We start from the raw sequence: 17,290 nt of genomic DNA on the forward strand, positions 1-17,290 counted from the left end.
TCACTGCCATTCCTGAAGGCCCTTCTCGCCTTTAATGTAAACTGGTTTTACTTGCAAATCCATCTACGATAATCAGTCTTCCTGACTGCTGACAAAGTCCACATTTCTGCAGACTCTCAGTATACACAGAGCATGTCAGACCTCTGATGGAGGCACCAGCCTGACTTAAACCAAAACTCTGCAACTCTTTGCAAATGGAAATCTTTCTTCCTTCCGTCTCTTGGCTTGGGCCTGTGTTTGCACCACTCTCTGAGAGCTTTGCTCCCAGCTCCCTCTCCCTCTCTACTAGAGAGCAGAGAGCAGCTTCCGTGGTCAGCAGGCAGAGGGCGCTGTTGCTGAGCATGGTCCAGATCCCTTGCTTCTCATGAGACTATTCAAACCTGGGGTGATGGTGGAGCGGGTGTAATGTAATGCCACTGCTCCTGTCATTCTAGCCCTTCCCTCAGGGTTGTAGAAATGCTGGCTAAACGAGGGGAATGCAGAGGGACCAAACATCACTGGCCATTCTAACACTACTCCCAGAGATCAGGGGTACAACAGGAGTATGCAGGAGCTTGTAGATCCAGACCCTTCCTGTGATCTGTTGACACCAGAGGAGGCTCTTCCACTGCTACCCTGGTGCCATTGCAGAGACCCAGGGAAGAGGGGGATGACATCTTAACATACAATCTTTCATTGATGCAACAAGAGCATAAACTTTAGGTTTACAGCATTGCGACGTCACAGCACGGAATAGGCACCCTCAGTTGTGTCAGTGATCTCCCAGTAACATAGCATGCAAACATTGCTAAATATTCTATAGTCAGTAATGCCTCTGTGCTCCCAGTTCAGTTCCATACTACAGAACACGTTAATAAATAAAAAATAAACGTAATTGCTCTTGAATAAGTATGTCTGGCTGTAACATGTGGTTTCCAGGGAACAGTAATAGTGTTCGACTCAGTGGTGTAGTAGTTAACAGCGTCATTATCATTGACATTGGTATTGGCCGAGCCCGGGACCTCTCTGATCCACTCACCCGCCCAAAATACTGCGGCCCATGAAGTTAAAACACCGGTCGCAAAGGCATTCACAGAAATTGCTATTGCAGTCATTTGTTTAGGTGGCTGCAGCAAAGAAGGGGTGCCACTCAGAGGAAAGCAAAAGCAAGAATCCAAACACTGTTTATATCTCTAGATCATTAGATCATGGCCAACCACACATGTGACCATAATGAAACAAAGGACTAAACATATGGCTATTTATACTTGTAGCGACATGCATTCGTTGGTGAATTTCATAGGATGCCAGGCTACCAACGGGTCTGTTGCCTGGTTGTCCGTGGGACCGACTATGGCTGTGTGAATTATAAATTCTGAGTGGTCAATCATGACTGCGAGTCACAAATTATTACTTTGGGAAGTTGAGAAGTTTGTCAACTGTTCACACCATCTCTTGCAGACTTTCACTAAATAATGTTTTTTCTTCAGAACGAGAATTTTCCTGCAAAATGTGATTTGGGAGAATTCATTTTGTTAGTCTCCAAAAAAACAGGAAAGAAAAGAAAGGAAAACATTGCCAACTTTATGAGCTTGATGAGGTTGAGGCTGATGAACTTTTAAACCAGATTTCCTGCAGGGGGAAGATAAGGTTAGTCAGCTATACCCATTCATCGCTATTGCTAACACAAACTTTGGCTCATTTATAAAGAAGCTCGTGCCAAATAACCACTATTATTGGCTCAAATGTTGGCCACTCTCAGGATGAAGCTAATGCCTAATAAGTTCCATCCAATAGAGCGATGAAGAGAACACTGAGACCACGGTTAGGTAAAGAGCACACAAATGCCTCAAAAGACATGAGAAGGAAGAGCCTGTAGGCTTCACTGATCCATACACCTTATAAATTCCCAGAAATAACCAGCTCATGTTTCTGGAAAATTGACAAATATCTAGTAATACGTGCATGATTCACAATAAGATGTGCCATGTAATTTGTGTCAGTGCATGTGCAGGATATGAAGGAGTTGGGTTCATCACAAATATTTCTTTAATTTCCAAGTGGACATTATGCAGGTCAAAACCACTGTATAGAGCTGCATTTTAATCTCAAAGAGAGGTGATTTATTTTTGTGTAATGTACGCATTTGTCTGTATTATAGGTTTCTGAAAATAGGGAAAATACACATTTGTAGATTATTTTATATTCACAGCTCCACCAATGTTCCCACACTTTTAACTCTTCCATAGTCACCCGTAAACCTCCTCACATTGCCGTGTACCAAAATTGTTTGCAGCACTTTCATACGGTTAATTTAGTTTAAATGTTCGGTTCTCAGATAAATGGGTTAATTGTCAGTCAGTCGTTTTTGTGCAATTCTCCGCTTTCCTACTTAGTTGGTGTGTACTGTTTTTCCACTGCATGTACTTGGACACGTATCTGGTTGTTTCCTCTGGATTTTTACGTTAATATATGCATGAGGAATTTAGATTGGAATTAGTATACACACAGATAACACCACATAGCAGAAGGTAAACAAAAAGTACCCTACAGCTCTTGTCACTACCAAGCACCATACCACACCCTCTCTAAGTCACTGATAAAAAGCTGTGGTCTTCTATACTGTATGACACTCAATTGAGTCTGACTGCTCACCCTCTCTGGTACCTTGTATGTACACCTTCTGTACCTCTGCCCAAATCATCTCCAGGTCAACGTCCCCTATGTATGTGTTCCTGTGACAATGATCAGCTTGTAACATCCTTAGTCCACATCATAGGAGGGACTCCCGTGCCTTTTCCCTCTATTTGCTTTATATCAACCGTCTGTCTTATTCCAATGGTGTTTTTTTACCGGTGCCATATCTGAAGCATCTCACATGAACCACTGCTGCAGATGTTTTGGAGGGACCTCAAGAAGTATAACACTTAAGCAATGGCCATTAGCCTGAGTGAGGGCTTGTGGAGCCGTTTATCCTGGATATTTTTCAATCCATCCTGTTAAAGATAACTTGTTTTTTCTTTTACTATTAATGTTAATATAACTAGTAGTAGTCGTAGCATAACATGTATGGCAGATTTTAGTGCAAAAAAAGCAGGGTTAATTCAAAACCCACGTTCTCAAGAATGATGTCATAAGGATGTAACTTTTTACAACATTTGTGGATTTGCCACCATTGTTGTGAATACTGTATTTTATGACCTAGAGGCATTTGTTTAATCGGCTTCCTGTCATAAAAGGTAAACTCTGAATATTCTGATTTCAGAGCCCACTGTAAAGCTTTCTATTGCAGACAGAAGTTTAAAATACCTCTAAGTCAACAGAGAGAATGTGTTTCTTAAATCATCAAAACACTAACTCACTAAAACCTCACTTTTTGAATAACTGAAACACTTTCCTTCCTTTTTATTTTAAATTTCCAAACAGTGGGTTCCGGTCTTTAATTTATTGTTTTAAAAGAATCATGTTTGTGTTTACTGTATTTTACGCAGTCTGCATCCAAACAAAAAAATATCTCAAATACATTACAGGTAACTTACTAATAACAAACGTGGTTTATTTCATCACCAGAAACGCTTTATAGCATTGGTTCAACATAATACACAGTTACCCACTAGATACTACTACTACTACTAATAATAATAATAATAATTATTATTATTATTATAATAATAATTATAATCAATAATACAAAAAAAGAAGAAAAAGAAGATGATGATGATTATATAAAGACTCTATACAACATTTGGAGAAGTACTCCTAACTATAAGTATGGACCTTAATATGTAAAATTGCACGGATTAAAAAATGACTGGCCAGAATACCTCAGGATATATCTTTCTGTATTCAACTCCACACTGGTGATACTCAACTTTAACTTTGAATCTCAGGCTCTACAGTATAACTCTAAAATATTTCTAGAGGATGTGACCAACTGGATGCCTTCACTCTCTGAACATAAGCCCAACCAAAATGGAATTCCTCCTCCTGTTCTCCAGTGTCTCTGTACCAATCTACAACCTCCCTCCTCCAGGAATTTATCCATCCTTGGTTGAAACATAGAGCCTAATGTAAGAGGCCCTAGTGCCACCTTAGCGCCGCCATAGTGTCATTTTATTCACAGTAAGGTGGTGCTAGAGTGGCTTTTTACACGCACCATATTTACAAAGAGGCACAATGCATTGCGCCACTTTGTGATCCCTTGCGCCACATTATGCCTGTGCCATGCGTAATGTATGCAAGGGGGCGTCCCCTTGTTAGAGGGGTCCAAAAATGTCGCAAGAAAATCTGAGAGATTTCCTTGCACCATTTGTTCGGCACTTTTAGTGCCTGTTCAGAGCAGCCATTGAATATGGCCCCTATATACTCTGCAGAAGTAACGGCAAAATGTTGGTGCTACTCCTGCAGAGTAGATCAATAGTGTCAGGAATTCTGATGCTATTGCCCCTACCCTGGGCCATGGTGCACCGTATTTTAAATATGGCCCACATATAGTGGCAGTAAGAGCGCGTTAAGGGGTGCAAGGAAAGTGCCGCTGCACTGGGTGCAGCACCACTTTCCTTAAATCAGCCCCGTAGTCTCTCTGCTTCATCATTGATCACAACCTTATCCTAAATGATCATATCACAAGCCTAGGTACATTTGCCTCCTATCTGCTACATCTCCTCAGTAAGCTGACAGCCTCCATGTGCCCCTGGATTTCACACCCACACTGTAGGCACTTGTCTTATTCCGACAAACCTTAATGGAGGAAATGCAATCAGCTGCTGCTTAGCTAGTTTCAGGAGCCAAAAACCCAGATTACATCACTTCCATCCTTAAACATTTTAATGGGCTCCCGCTTGAGAGGCTAAAATCAATTTCAAGTTTGCTTGCATGACTCCTGAGACAATTCACAGCAGCATTTCATCTTACTTGAATAACATCCGCAAACTCTCAGGTGTCCATGAAAATACCAGAAACAGGAACCAACTAATTCTCGGAATCCCTAAAGCCAGAAAAGATACAATCTCAAAGCAAACATTTTCATGCCTTGCTACAAGACTGTGCAACTCCATCGCTGACCACAAGAGAATAAATCCTGATCTCCTTGCATTCCAAAAGGACCAAAAATATGCACCCCTTTTTTGCCTTCTGTAAAATATTAACCGCTTCCTCCACAATATTACTGTTCTTTTGATACAATGCCTCTGTGCTCTTTTGTTACATATAAAGTGCTCCACTGTCTTCATGTGTCGGTCTGCGCTATATAAATATTTAAAAGAAAAAATGTAATGGAATAAAAAATATTAAATTCCACCCTAGGCATGTGTTATTAAATGGAGCCCATGTCAAAAATGAAGCAAATCAATTTCACATTAGTTTTTGGTGATTACTTGGTCATAATTTGAGCAGCTTTAGAGTACTCTCATCCTCTTTCCAATCTTCAGAAATGGAGGAAAGGGGATTATTTAGAGTCTGGCACATGAAGGCCACTCCCAAAACACTGGTAGATGCCTCAGCTGCTCTATAAATAGTGCATAACGCTTGCCCTATCTTTCTAGCAAAATCACTCTCCTCCGTTTTTTCCTCCAGAAATTAGTGTCTCAGATGGCCCACATTTTTTTCATTAAAAACTATGAAATTTGTAAAGTGATTAATATTACACATGTCATATTTAGGTTTTACACTGGTTTCGTGGTCTGGTTCCTACGTTTGTTCTCTGGTGCAAAAATATTTACATATTGTGATCTCTAACATCATCTGTTTCTCCATTATGCGAACAGCAAGGCTGATGTGAAAGGCTTTGTTTTGTTTTACACCAGAAAACATTTTCATAATGTGCCCTTTTGTACTCGTTTAATTGCATCTCTAAAGAAGAAACCGCTAGGTCTGTGCGTTTAGGCCCAGGTTTAAGAGAGCCTACCGCCTCCTTGCGCCACCTTAGCGTTATTTTTTATGACGCTAATGTGGCCCAACATGGCCAAATTTGCTGCGCCATATTTACAAAGCATTGCGCCACCTTGTTACCCCTTGTGCCACATTATGCTTGCGTCAGGCATAACGTATGCTAGGAGGCGTTCCCCCATTAGGGGGGCTGCAAAAATGGCTCTGTGGAGTCTCAGAGATTCCACTGCGCCATTTTTAGCGGCTATTTTTAATGCCTACACAGAGCAGGCGTTAAAAGGGGGCATACCATTGTTTTCAATGGCCCCTATGTAGTCTGCAGGATTAGCGCAAAAAATTTGGCGCTAATCCTGCACAGTACATCAGTAGCGCCAAAAATGTTGATGCTTTTGCCCCTACCCTGTCCCATGGGGCACCATATATTAAATACGGCACACACATGGTGGCGGTAGGGGGCACTAAGGGGCGCAAGAAAAGTGGCGCTGCATTGGATGTAGCATCTCTTTTCTTAAATTAGGGCCTTAGAATCAAAACCAGCAACCCGCAAGTTAAACACAGGTCTCTGCCCTTCTGTGCGACGTCTCTGCATTTCTTTATTTAGCAGAGTTTCAAACAGAAAAGTTTTATAATAGAACACTGATAGACTATAGCATCTAAGGCAGGACTGAAAGTGCCCGAGAGAAGTACTTCAGACTGTACAGATCATCCATAGATGAGCATCCTGTCATCATCGACTCATGTCTCAGATCGTGCCACTCTTCTCTTCCTCTCTTCTAGGGATCCAGGAAGTCATACCGACCACAGTGGGGCCACCCATGGAGTGGAACACAGGTAGGAGGGCAGCCGAGAGGTGGCAGAGGACCAACTCTAGGAAATTGGATGAATTAGCTTGTGGGTGAGCTGTAACTGTCCAAAGAGAATTATATTTTATGACACGGAAGGGAACACTCACATATCACTTTAATGGTTGTGTAATTGGTAACTTAGCATTAACCACGGGAAATATTGCTATTTGCACTCCTAATTTGTGTGTTTTATGAGCTCTGTATAGGAACGGAATGTCAGTCGTACTGCAAGCCTTCCCACAGCCGGGTGCACATGAATCTGAGGAAGTACTGCAAGAAAGACTATGGTAAGAGGAGACGTCAGCAGAGCTACCTTCCACTCACCCGTGGCCTCCCCCCGCTCCTCTGCCCTCTCTCTGTATCCCGTTTCTGTGTTTTCTCTCACTTATGCAGGGTTGCTCCCACCACAGTCAATTCAATGCATTGTTTTCCTTTCGCCAGTGCTGGGATGGCCCTACTAGGAGTGATGATAGCATGAACTGCGATAAGTGTATGTTCTTTGCAGATGTACTCTCTCCTGGGTTCACACCTGGGTTGCAGTGGCATGATTGATGGGCATTCCCAGTATGACGGAGAGTGGAGTGCCGTTGGCATCCATCTGCCTCCGCTGAAAACCAAAATATTTTGACGTTTGTACCTCCATTTTGAAATTTCTTCCGGTTTCTGACCTGGCTTCTTTTTCCAGCACCCCTTGTGTTTTTATCAGTGATAATGTAACTATAATTCGTACATCTGCTTGAGTGAGGAAAATGTAGCCACCGATTCAGCTAGGCAAGAGTGTGAATTTTAAAGATGCCACAAAGTGACAATGCAAGTGCATTTTTAGACATTTACTTCGTGTTGTGCTGGCTTAAACCAGCACATCCCTTACACGCGACCTACCTGCTATGTGTAAAGAACGGCCCATATCAATACATTTTTATCTCTAAACCTCAATGAGAGCTGAGCATCTGTGATTAATTTAGGACATATATGGGATTAATTCAATTTTAAATCCTTTTCGATTTTTTCTGAAGGGCATTGGTAAAACGTGCTGAATTTATTATCTAATTACATTTGTCTCATAACGTTTTATCTGTAGAGGGACTGTGCACAGACTCAGTATCAAACTTCTGGGATAGCTGCCTTCTTCCATCAGTCAGCTCCCTTTTGTGATCACACAAGGAGGGCAGGCGTCTGTCTCCACAGGGCTAAGATAACTAGTGGAGAGGAATGGGAGCTGGAACCCAGATGGAACGAGGGATTCCATGTGGTTTTACGGACGGACACATCAGCCCCAGACAGTAATTCCTCAGTCCATGGGGGTTTACTCGTAATTGGTACCATTGTGGTATGAGAACTGTTAGTCACCCCAGGACCATGCAACTAGTAAGTCAGGCCATTTTGGTTCACTTCTAACAGTTCTTCTGTCTTTCTAGGACCTTCTACTAAAATGATGTATTAAAAGATTCCAAAGTGGCTCTGGGTCCTCCCTGGCTGGTCACCGTGAAGCCTGTGCCATAATAATGTGACACTGCATTGTATGGGATCTGTGAAATCCCCAAACCATGTTGCCTCTTAGCGGTGCATCACTCCAGTTGGCAGATTGGTTTGTACTTCCAGTGGCTGGTAGAAAACTAGCTCTCCTATCCAACTGCAAAGGTCCTAAGGACAGGTGTGATTAGTGCTTGATCAATTTGCATATTTTGAATGCTTCAGCACTTGAGCAATTCAGCCCTCAGGGCAGGGTGATCTTCAGCAAGCCCTGCAGTTGATGATGATGAAGAGGCAACTTACAGCGTGCACAGCTACTCATAAGTGGCCCGGCATGTACCAGTAGATCAGCTCAAAATGCATAACCAGCCCTAGCTCTGCACAAATAGCCAGGTCTTAAGTTTCTTTTTATAAATTTTAGTATTACTGCAAGCTTGAAGCTCCAAAGAGAGCTTGGTCCATGCCAGAGCATCTTGCTAATCCAAAGACCTGCCACAGGTCCTTTCCCGGGGAATTTGCGGAATGCTAGCTAATAAGTTTGTTCGCCAAGCTCAGTTTTTTCTGAGGGTTATAAAAACTGAACTGCACTCTGAGGTAGCCAGCTCCAGACTGGTACAAGTTTCACAGAAAGAGAAAATAACATTATACGGTTCAGAACTGCAGCCTATGGAAATCTGGCAAAGGTTTCAAAGACTACTACTGGCTGGCCTAACTCCACAACTGTCTGTGGACTTTGTCCAACTAGACTCATTGAAGGACTTTTTTCTACTTAAATATTAGTGTTTGGAATTATTCCTCATGTTCTTTTTGACTGTGTCGTGATGTATTTGGGAGATGTGTATCCCACCCAGACTTATTTTTATTCTTTCGAAAAATTTTTAATGTTTAGATAGGAGTTCATTTTTTGCTGATTGAGCCTATTTCCATCCTTGACCTTTTGGTTGTATTTAACAAATACAACTACTGTTTTTTTTTTAAGTCTAACTTTATCTGGACATTAAGCTTGTAAACGTTCTGCATGCTGCTTGTGTGTTTTCTGTACTGGTATGAAACTCGTATGGAGTTAGGCCTTGACCCTGGCCATAGACACCAGAGTAATGTTACCAGATGACTCCATCTTACCAAGTATATCGTGCTTCCGACCTAGAGTTCCATTTCCCAAACCAGTGCAATGTGGGAGCAGCAGTCCCAGTTCAATGTAGTTGATCCAGGTGAATAAACTTATCTGAAGACAATGATACGCAAAAGAAAAGGATAGGCCCTGAACCTTAAATAGAATGAAGAGGAAAGAATTTAGCACTAAAATAAAGGAAAACCAAAAAGTGCTCAGAAAATCTAAACAAGCATTGACAAAGACAGTTTTACGGACTGTTTATAGTGAAATGCTTTAAGTTGCGTACTGGCAGTGCCTTATAATGTTCCCAAAGAAACTTTGGGACACTGGCAAGAGACATAGACACTCCACCAACTCTGAAATGTTTATTTCAGTAAAGAGACCATTACAATAAACAGAGCCTTAATTATACGCTAAAACACCTAAAAATCACTGTTAAATTAGTAGATTGACAGTTTATACTATCTGCAGACCAACGCATACACCAATGTCAGCCTAGTCATCCCCAGCTGGAGCAAAATCTCAGAATCAGAATGGCTCAATGCCTACCTAACCCTGCCGACAAAATCAACAAGGTCGTCAACAACTGTAATAACTGGAACATGAACTGCACAGACTCCCTATCACCCATCAAACTCAGTAAAAAGAGAAGATCAAACAAGCAAGCCAGCTAGTACACAAAGGACTGCCTGGAAACCACAAAAAAACTGCAAACAGCTAAGGAGGCTAAAGAGAAAGTGGAAAGCCAACTATTAATCAAGCAACCTGATTTTGTATTCCCTAACTCTGAAGGAGTAATTGTTTGAGATGTCCCTAATAAAGGGCATTACCATTGCCTAGTCAGGAGCAAATAATAAAAAATAAAAAAACCTGATTGCCCCTTTTGGTTACGAAAGCTCACATTTTCTGAGAGAGCAACAATGGTAAGTGAATAGTTTTGGGGAATAAAATAGAGTTCCCTATTACAGCAATGTCTCCTTCCCTACGAGTTCTTAGATTTTGCGCACCGAGGGGTAACAAAGGCTGTTTGCCAAATTGCATTTTCCTATGAGAAGGTTTAACAGTTAATAAAAGTATATCATTATTAGGGCTCCCAGTTTTCCATTTTTACGGATTTGTACAGATAAATACAGACAGAAAACTATTTTTTTCCTCTCTGTATATATTTTTGAATACAGAAAAATAGGGAAAGTAGGCCTTCTATGGATGATTTTCACTACTGTCAATCACGAGTGCCAGGTCAGTAGGGGTACAGACTGAGAGGTAAGGGTGTTGAAAAAGGATAATACATTTCCTAATTAAGCTTCATTAAGAGCAGATGTACAGGTATTTATGCTATTGCACAGTGCAAGTGTTTTCAGATAATGGCATAGCACTGTATATCGCTGAAACCTTTTGGACATTAAGGTGCAAATATACATTTATCGGTTAAAAAAATGTGGAAAAAATCCCATTGCAGCTTTATTTAAACAGTAAACACGAAATAAAAATGGATAAATACAGAAACAATGAGCAAAAAATAAATATGGATAAATAGTCAGAAATGTAAGAAAATTAATACCATAAAACCGCAAGCCCTTGTTATTATTATAATTTCATCCAGTAAAATAATATAAACTTGTTTAAAATGTATTTTTTACTAATATACCACAAATCAAGTTAAATTGTGAGTATATATGTTTTTCATGCCTGTAGTGGAAAGATAACACTTAAAACTAGTATGCTTTGCTGCTTAGAAGTCAAACAGAGGCACCATAGTTTTGTTGTCTCTCCTTTCCTCCTGCTGCAGTAATTAGCAGTCCAGTTTTGTGTGAAGAGGTGTGCTGTCAGGAAACAGTGTAGCACATCTAAGGGCAGGAGGATTGACGTGGGGAACACATTAGAACACCTAGCTGGGATGAGCCAGCTGGGAGTAGACATCAACATCTGGCATCACAAAGGATTGGAGCAATAGAGCAACAGCCTTTCTTTTTGCATGAAGAAGCTTTAATGAGACACATGTGATATAAGCTTTTAAAATTCAGAGGAGCCACTCAGAAGAAATTTGTGTTTGTCCTCAGAAGGAGAGGAAACTGGTCCTAGAAGAAGGGATAGTTCCTCATTTCTGTAAGACTAGATTTTGTGTGAGTGGGAATCATATTTCTGAAAGGGGAGCCTAACTTCACCATATTCAATATTGGACTTTTGGAAGGTTTACTATAACGCGAGACAGTAAACGTGTGGAATATAAACGTTGTGTTCTGATGGAAATTTTGAAGTGATTGGGCCAATCACTGTTTAGACCATTGAAAAAAGTAAGATCGCACCACCAGGTGCACTCCTCGACCTTCAGAAACATAAAAAGAGAAGAAAAGGATGTTTGCTTTCTGTCTGCCTATGGGGAGCACTGAAGTGTGACCTGCTCCCCACTTGCACCCAGGGTGCTAGAATGCTCTTCAGTGATCAATTGGCAGGCTGCCGGGACACAAAAGGTGAGGAAGAGCACCATCACATGTGGGAAAACCCACTACCGAGATAGGGGTCAAATGCACTAAACACTGTAAGAGTACTGACTGAAGAGAGATTTCAACCATCCAAGCCTGCCCAGAGAACCGGGCTGCAATGAGAGAAACCTGGAGTGACTTTTTCTGAGTTCCTTACCTAACTCTTTTGCAACTACCCCCAATCATGAGACATCACACTCTTGTACTGCAGCTTTGTTTTAGCTTTTGGGTTACTGGTTGAGGGGGGTGAAATCCTTCCCAAGCAGCAACCACAATCTCTATCATGGTGAAACACAAGCAACCACATATTAACCTGTTCTCAACCCTCTGGTAGTTTGGTACGAAAGCAGTCAGGCTTAACTTAGATGCAATGTATATAGTATTTATGCAGTACTACAAACAGTAATAAAGAGAAAACACAACACAAGAAAGATCTGACACCAAATTAGGCAAATAGAGTAAGATTTAATAAATGATTTGACACCACAATGACTAGAATCCAATCAGTAGAACTCGAGATATGCAGTTTTAAAGATTTCAGGTAAGTAAAAGACCTAGAAAGCACAAAGTGCCACTCATGGTTATCTGGTAGTGTGAGACAGGGTGAAAGTCACAAGTTCAGGCCATCAGTGATGGAGCATGGCCTGGATACAAGGACCATGTTAGTCCAGCTGAAAGAGTTACCTTCAAAGTCTAGTACAAAGAGATCCGTTTGTGGTGGAAGGGATCACGAGGGTACAAGGAGAGCATTGCAGACGGTTGTCAATGTAGCTGGAAGAGCAGGTTGGGCATTGTGGATGGGGATTGCTGTAGCACAAAGATCCTGTTGGGTGTCACGGACGGTTATTGCAAGAGCTTCACATTGATGGTCACTGCAAGCTGTTGATGCTGTAGTGCAAAGTGCAGCTCTCACACTGTTGGGCGTCATTGAAGGTTGTTGTGGTGTGAAGAGTCGGGTCTGCCAGAACTTCACTTTGGCGGCAGTGCAGGGGGCAAGATCGTAGCAAGAATGGGCCTGTTCATATTTGCAAAGAGCCCAAAACTTTAGGATTTCTATTTTTGTTTGGAGTGGAGCTCAACTAAGGCCACACCAAGGAACATATTTATAAGCCCCTTGCATGGCCAGAGCGTCCCTTTTTGTGATTCTCCAGGGATGCAGACTACCGAATCATATCTATGAGGCTAGGCAAGGCCACATTTTGTGGCTTTGAATGGCCTCATAAATCTGGAGTAAAGCAAGGCAGTGTAAATCACTGTGTTGCCTTACTCTGCGCTCGGCAGGTGTTGCATGAGCATTGCAGAGGGTATTCCCACACAACATCCATGGTTTTTGACGCTTCCGCAGATTTATAAAACCACAACCACGTAAACCTGGGGATGCACCAAAACCTTATGCCTCCTGAGGTGAGCCGTAACGAGGAGAAATATTTTTATTTGTCCTTGTTTTTTCATCTTTCAATGTGTGCTGCATTCTGCAGCACACATAGAAAGAGGAAAATGCCTCATGGGATTGTTTTTGTTCAGGAAAGTGTGCCTTCCTGCACAAAAACAATCCAGCCGACAATACAGGTACCCTTGCACCATCGTGCAAGGGTGCCTACATATGCGATATGATAGGCAGCCAAAATGAAACCAGGGCAGTTGGAAGGGAAAGGAATGCTCTGTATCGTATAGATATGGCAAATTCCTGCCCTTTCCCTTGACTCAGGGCAGCGCAGCAAGATGACATGCTAAGCTTCCCTGCACCAACATTTTGTAAATTTGTCTCCAAGGGTCCAGAACCTGAGGGGCACCTCATGGGGTCAGGTACTCACCCCAGCAGAGGCCAGCAGGGTTCTGGCAGGTCCAGTTGCAAGTCCAGTCTGCAGGTCAGCTGGGGAGATGCAGGGAGCCTCTGGAGGTTGTTAGGTCACTGTAGATCACAATACAAGGTCAGTCAGAGGACTCTGGAATCACCTCAGCCAGGTATGAATGGTGCAGGCCCAGTCTTCCTTCTTAGCAAGCAGGGCAGCATTCAACATAGCAACAGAGTAGCAGGGCACTAGAGTGGCAGTATGTCTGGTAGCAGAGCAGCACTGCATTTCTTCTGTAGTATCCACAGGTCCAGGGTAAAAACTGAAGAGTTGGGTCTGAGGGATCAATATTTTTAACTGGTGCCCATTTTGAAGTAGAGGAAGTTTCTAGAGAATTCAGTTGAAGTCTCAGAAGTTACCTGACTCCCCTGCCATGGGTGCAACCGGGCTGCATGAACAATGCAGTGGTGACAAATCTTTTGTGTGAAAGCGGGACATAGCCAATTCAGTTGCAAGTGGGCTGTGCCCATCTCGTCCCCCCCAATGAAATACAACTGCCAACTGCACCCAATCATGTGACCCAGAAAGAGCTGCAGGCACCAAATGATTGGCATAATAAACTGACAACTTTCTAAAAGTATCATTTCTAAAATTGTAACTTAAAATCCGACTTTACCATTAAAGAGGTCTTTAAAGTACAGTTCTTTAGACACTAAACTTGAGATTCCCATCTGCTCCAAATTGAAAGTTTGCAGATATTAAAAGTGATATGCTAACCCATTGCCATGCTATGGGAGAGGTAGCGTTTTAAGTAGTGAAAAATTGATTTAAGATGTTTTCACTACAAGGGCATATAAAAGTTAAAAGTACATGTCCAACTTTTTAAATATAGTGCATCTTGCCCTATGGGCTATTCAGGGCCTACCCCAGGGGTGACCTATATGTATGAAAAAGGTTTGGGCCTAGCAAAATATTTAATTTGCCCGGTCGAAATGACCATTTGAAACTGCACACATGGCCTGCGATGGCACGCCGGAGACATGTTTAAAGGGCTACTTAAGTGGATGGCACAATTAGTGCTGCAGGCCAACTAATAGCATTTAATTAACTGGCTCTGGGTACACGTAGTACCACTTTACTAGGAACTTACAAGTAAATTACATGTGCCAATTGGGTGCAATACAATTCTAGCACAGCACAAGCACTTTAGCGAGTGCTGTTTAGCAGTGGTAAAGTGTGCAGAGTCCTGATAGCCAATAAAAACAGGCTTATAAAACAGGAGGGTGAAGCACAAAAGTTTCAGGATGACCCTGCAGAAAGGGCCAAGTCCAACAAATGGTATTTCCACAGTCCTGTTTTCTGCACATACAATATGAAACAAGCATCAGCTTAGCAGGCAAACACAGGCATGCACATGTTCATTGGTGGTTGTAATGGTAATAGTTTTGGTAATGGTGCTGTGGATATTTGGGGTGGTGGTAGTAATGGCGGTGGCAATGGTGTTGATAAGGGTACTAGTAATGGTGTGAGACACCATTGGTGTTGGTGAAGTTAATGGTGGTGCGGCTAATGGTGGTGGTGGTAGCGATAATAGTCGTGGCAGTGATGATGGCAGAAAATGCTGTGGTGATAATGGTTTGCACTCCAGTTCAGACAAAAAATGACTTTAAAAAATACAAAAAAGGTTGCATTCTGTAAATGATGCATGTAAGAAGTACGTGTGACGATAGAATATATTTTTCAAATGTAAAATAGGACCTCGTGCATTGCAATGCAAGCACTCAATAGGAAACAGAATGAGTCACCCAACAGCCAATAGCCTGAGGTGCGAGAGTTATACTCTCTGAGCAGAACCAGAGAACATTCTATTTATAGTTTAAAGAATTACTAACAATACTTCTTGCAGTCAGCTGGTGTCTAGGTGATGGAGTCTGGCACATCTTAGAAAACATAGAATGGCCGGGAGAACAATGCAAGGGGTGCAGAAAAATAAGAAAAAGAAACAGTGTGTAGTAAGCTAAGACAGAGAGAAGATAGAAAAGTCACAAGAGGTGCATAATATTAATGAATGATGAGGCACATGTAAAGTGTCAAGAGGAAAGACAGATAAAAGAATTGAGGGAACTATAAGCAGACTGTGGGCCGCTGTGTGATAGTCTGGAAATCCTTGGATGCTCCCCGCAAACACTGTATTGATTAATTCCTATTTGGATGAGTTGTTCCATTTTTCAATATGGTGAAGAATGAATTTGCATAAAACAGAAAACCGCCTTGTGCCTAGACCAATGGGCACTTGGGCCTACATACACGGTGATGCAAAGATAATACTTCTTTCTAAGAAGTATAGATGGTGGGATCTGGAGATGCATTTTGTCCCATCTGTTCTCTGGCTCCCTCTTCATGAAACACTGTTGTCATATTGGCTTACAGAGGAAGAACGCAGAGTACATATAACGATCAACAAGTTGGTGACTTGTGAAGTAGAGGCCAAACTAATGTAAAAAGAGGAAATATAGGGCCAGATTTACAAGAAACGGGCACCAGTTTTCTTGCATCACCCCCGCCCCACCTAACGACATCAGGTATGCACTGTATTTATAATACGGTGCATGGTAGGCCAATAGTGTCAGAATTATTGACACTATTGTGGCTCTTTTCTCCACTAGCGTCAAACATTTTGACGCTAGTGTTGCAAAGTGCAAGGAGGCCCATATGTTAAGCAGGTGTTAAAAATGATGCAAAAAATGATGCAGTGAAATCTTGTAGATTTCTCTGCCTCATTTTTGTGGGCCTCCTAAAGCCAGAAGGCCCCCACCCCAACACCCCTTGGACGCATTATACCTGACACAGGCATAATGTGGAGCAAGGGGTCGCAAAGTGGTGCAATGCATGGACACTTTGTAAATAGGGTGCTGCGAAAATTCCCTCCTTGAGCCACAATAACATTAAAAAAATGATGCCAGTGTGCTGCAAGGAGGCGCTAGGGCCTTGTAAATCTGGCCCATAGATCTTTATTATTTTTCTGTAAATACATAAAGAAAAGCCTTAATTTGAGTCAACCTCAAGCAACAAAAATAAGTATTAGCCTAAAACAAGGTAGGACCTTTGAAATGTTGCACGTTTTTAATAGATATAATGATTGTCTTGCTATTATAGCAAAGCCTGTATTATCCACCTACATTTCTGAAGGCTTGCTGTTGTGAATCAGAAACAAGCAAATGCATACTAAGGTGATCGATGTGTGATGCACACATCAAGAGCATACCGATGTAACTGAGGCCTGGTGTTGCATGGAAGACAGCAAGATCCAGGAGTGCATGCCCCAGGAAATGTGACTGTCCCAGGAACCATCACAATGTTTCACTCCTAGGGGAATCCCAAAGCTGAGAGGCGAAGTGGGATAAAAGAGAAAGACTGGGGTGGCTAGATGTCAAACTAAGAAAGGAATAGGGAAGTATCCGAAGGTCTGCTCATCCCGGAGACAAAAATATATATAGTGGCTGCTGCTTAGACAAGAGTCAAGGAGAGACAACTATGGTGAAGTATTAGTTCACTCCGCCACCAGCCAAGGAGATGCTTTGCTTTCTCTATTTAAATAGGAAATAGGACATTTGTGCCCCCCCCTTATTATACTTGGTGTCTGAAAGGCATCATCTAGTGTAAGAATGCCCTTGATAGCAGTGTCCACGTTTGCGAAGTTTGTCACAGCAGTAGCAG

At 42.0% G+C, this 17,290-nt stretch overlaps 1 protein-coding gene across 1 annotated transcript in view; it reads left to right on the plus strand.

Annotated features, from left to right (window-relative positions):
* The window catches only part of NTN5 (netrin 5), a 237,998-nt gene that overhangs the window by 215,175 nt on the left and 5,533 nt on the right, over nt 1–17,290 (plus strand). Inside the window, exons 5-6 of the mRNA XM_069200632.1 lie at nt 6,643–6,696; nt 6,917–6,997. Coding sequence (XP_069056733.1) covers nt 6,643–6,696; nt 6,917–6,997 — 135 coding nt within the window. The remainder of the gene's footprint in view (nt 1–6,642; nt 6,697–6,916; nt 6,998–17,290) is intronic.

Source organism: Pleurodeles waltl, chromosome 7, assembly GCF_031143425.1.
Source record: "Pleurodeles waltl isolate 20211129_DDA chromosome 7, aPleWal1.hap1.20221129, whole genome shotgun sequence".
Classification (NCBI taxonomy): domain Eukaryota; kingdom Metazoa; phylum Chordata; class Amphibia; order Caudata; family Salamandridae; genus Pleurodeles; species Pleurodeles waltl.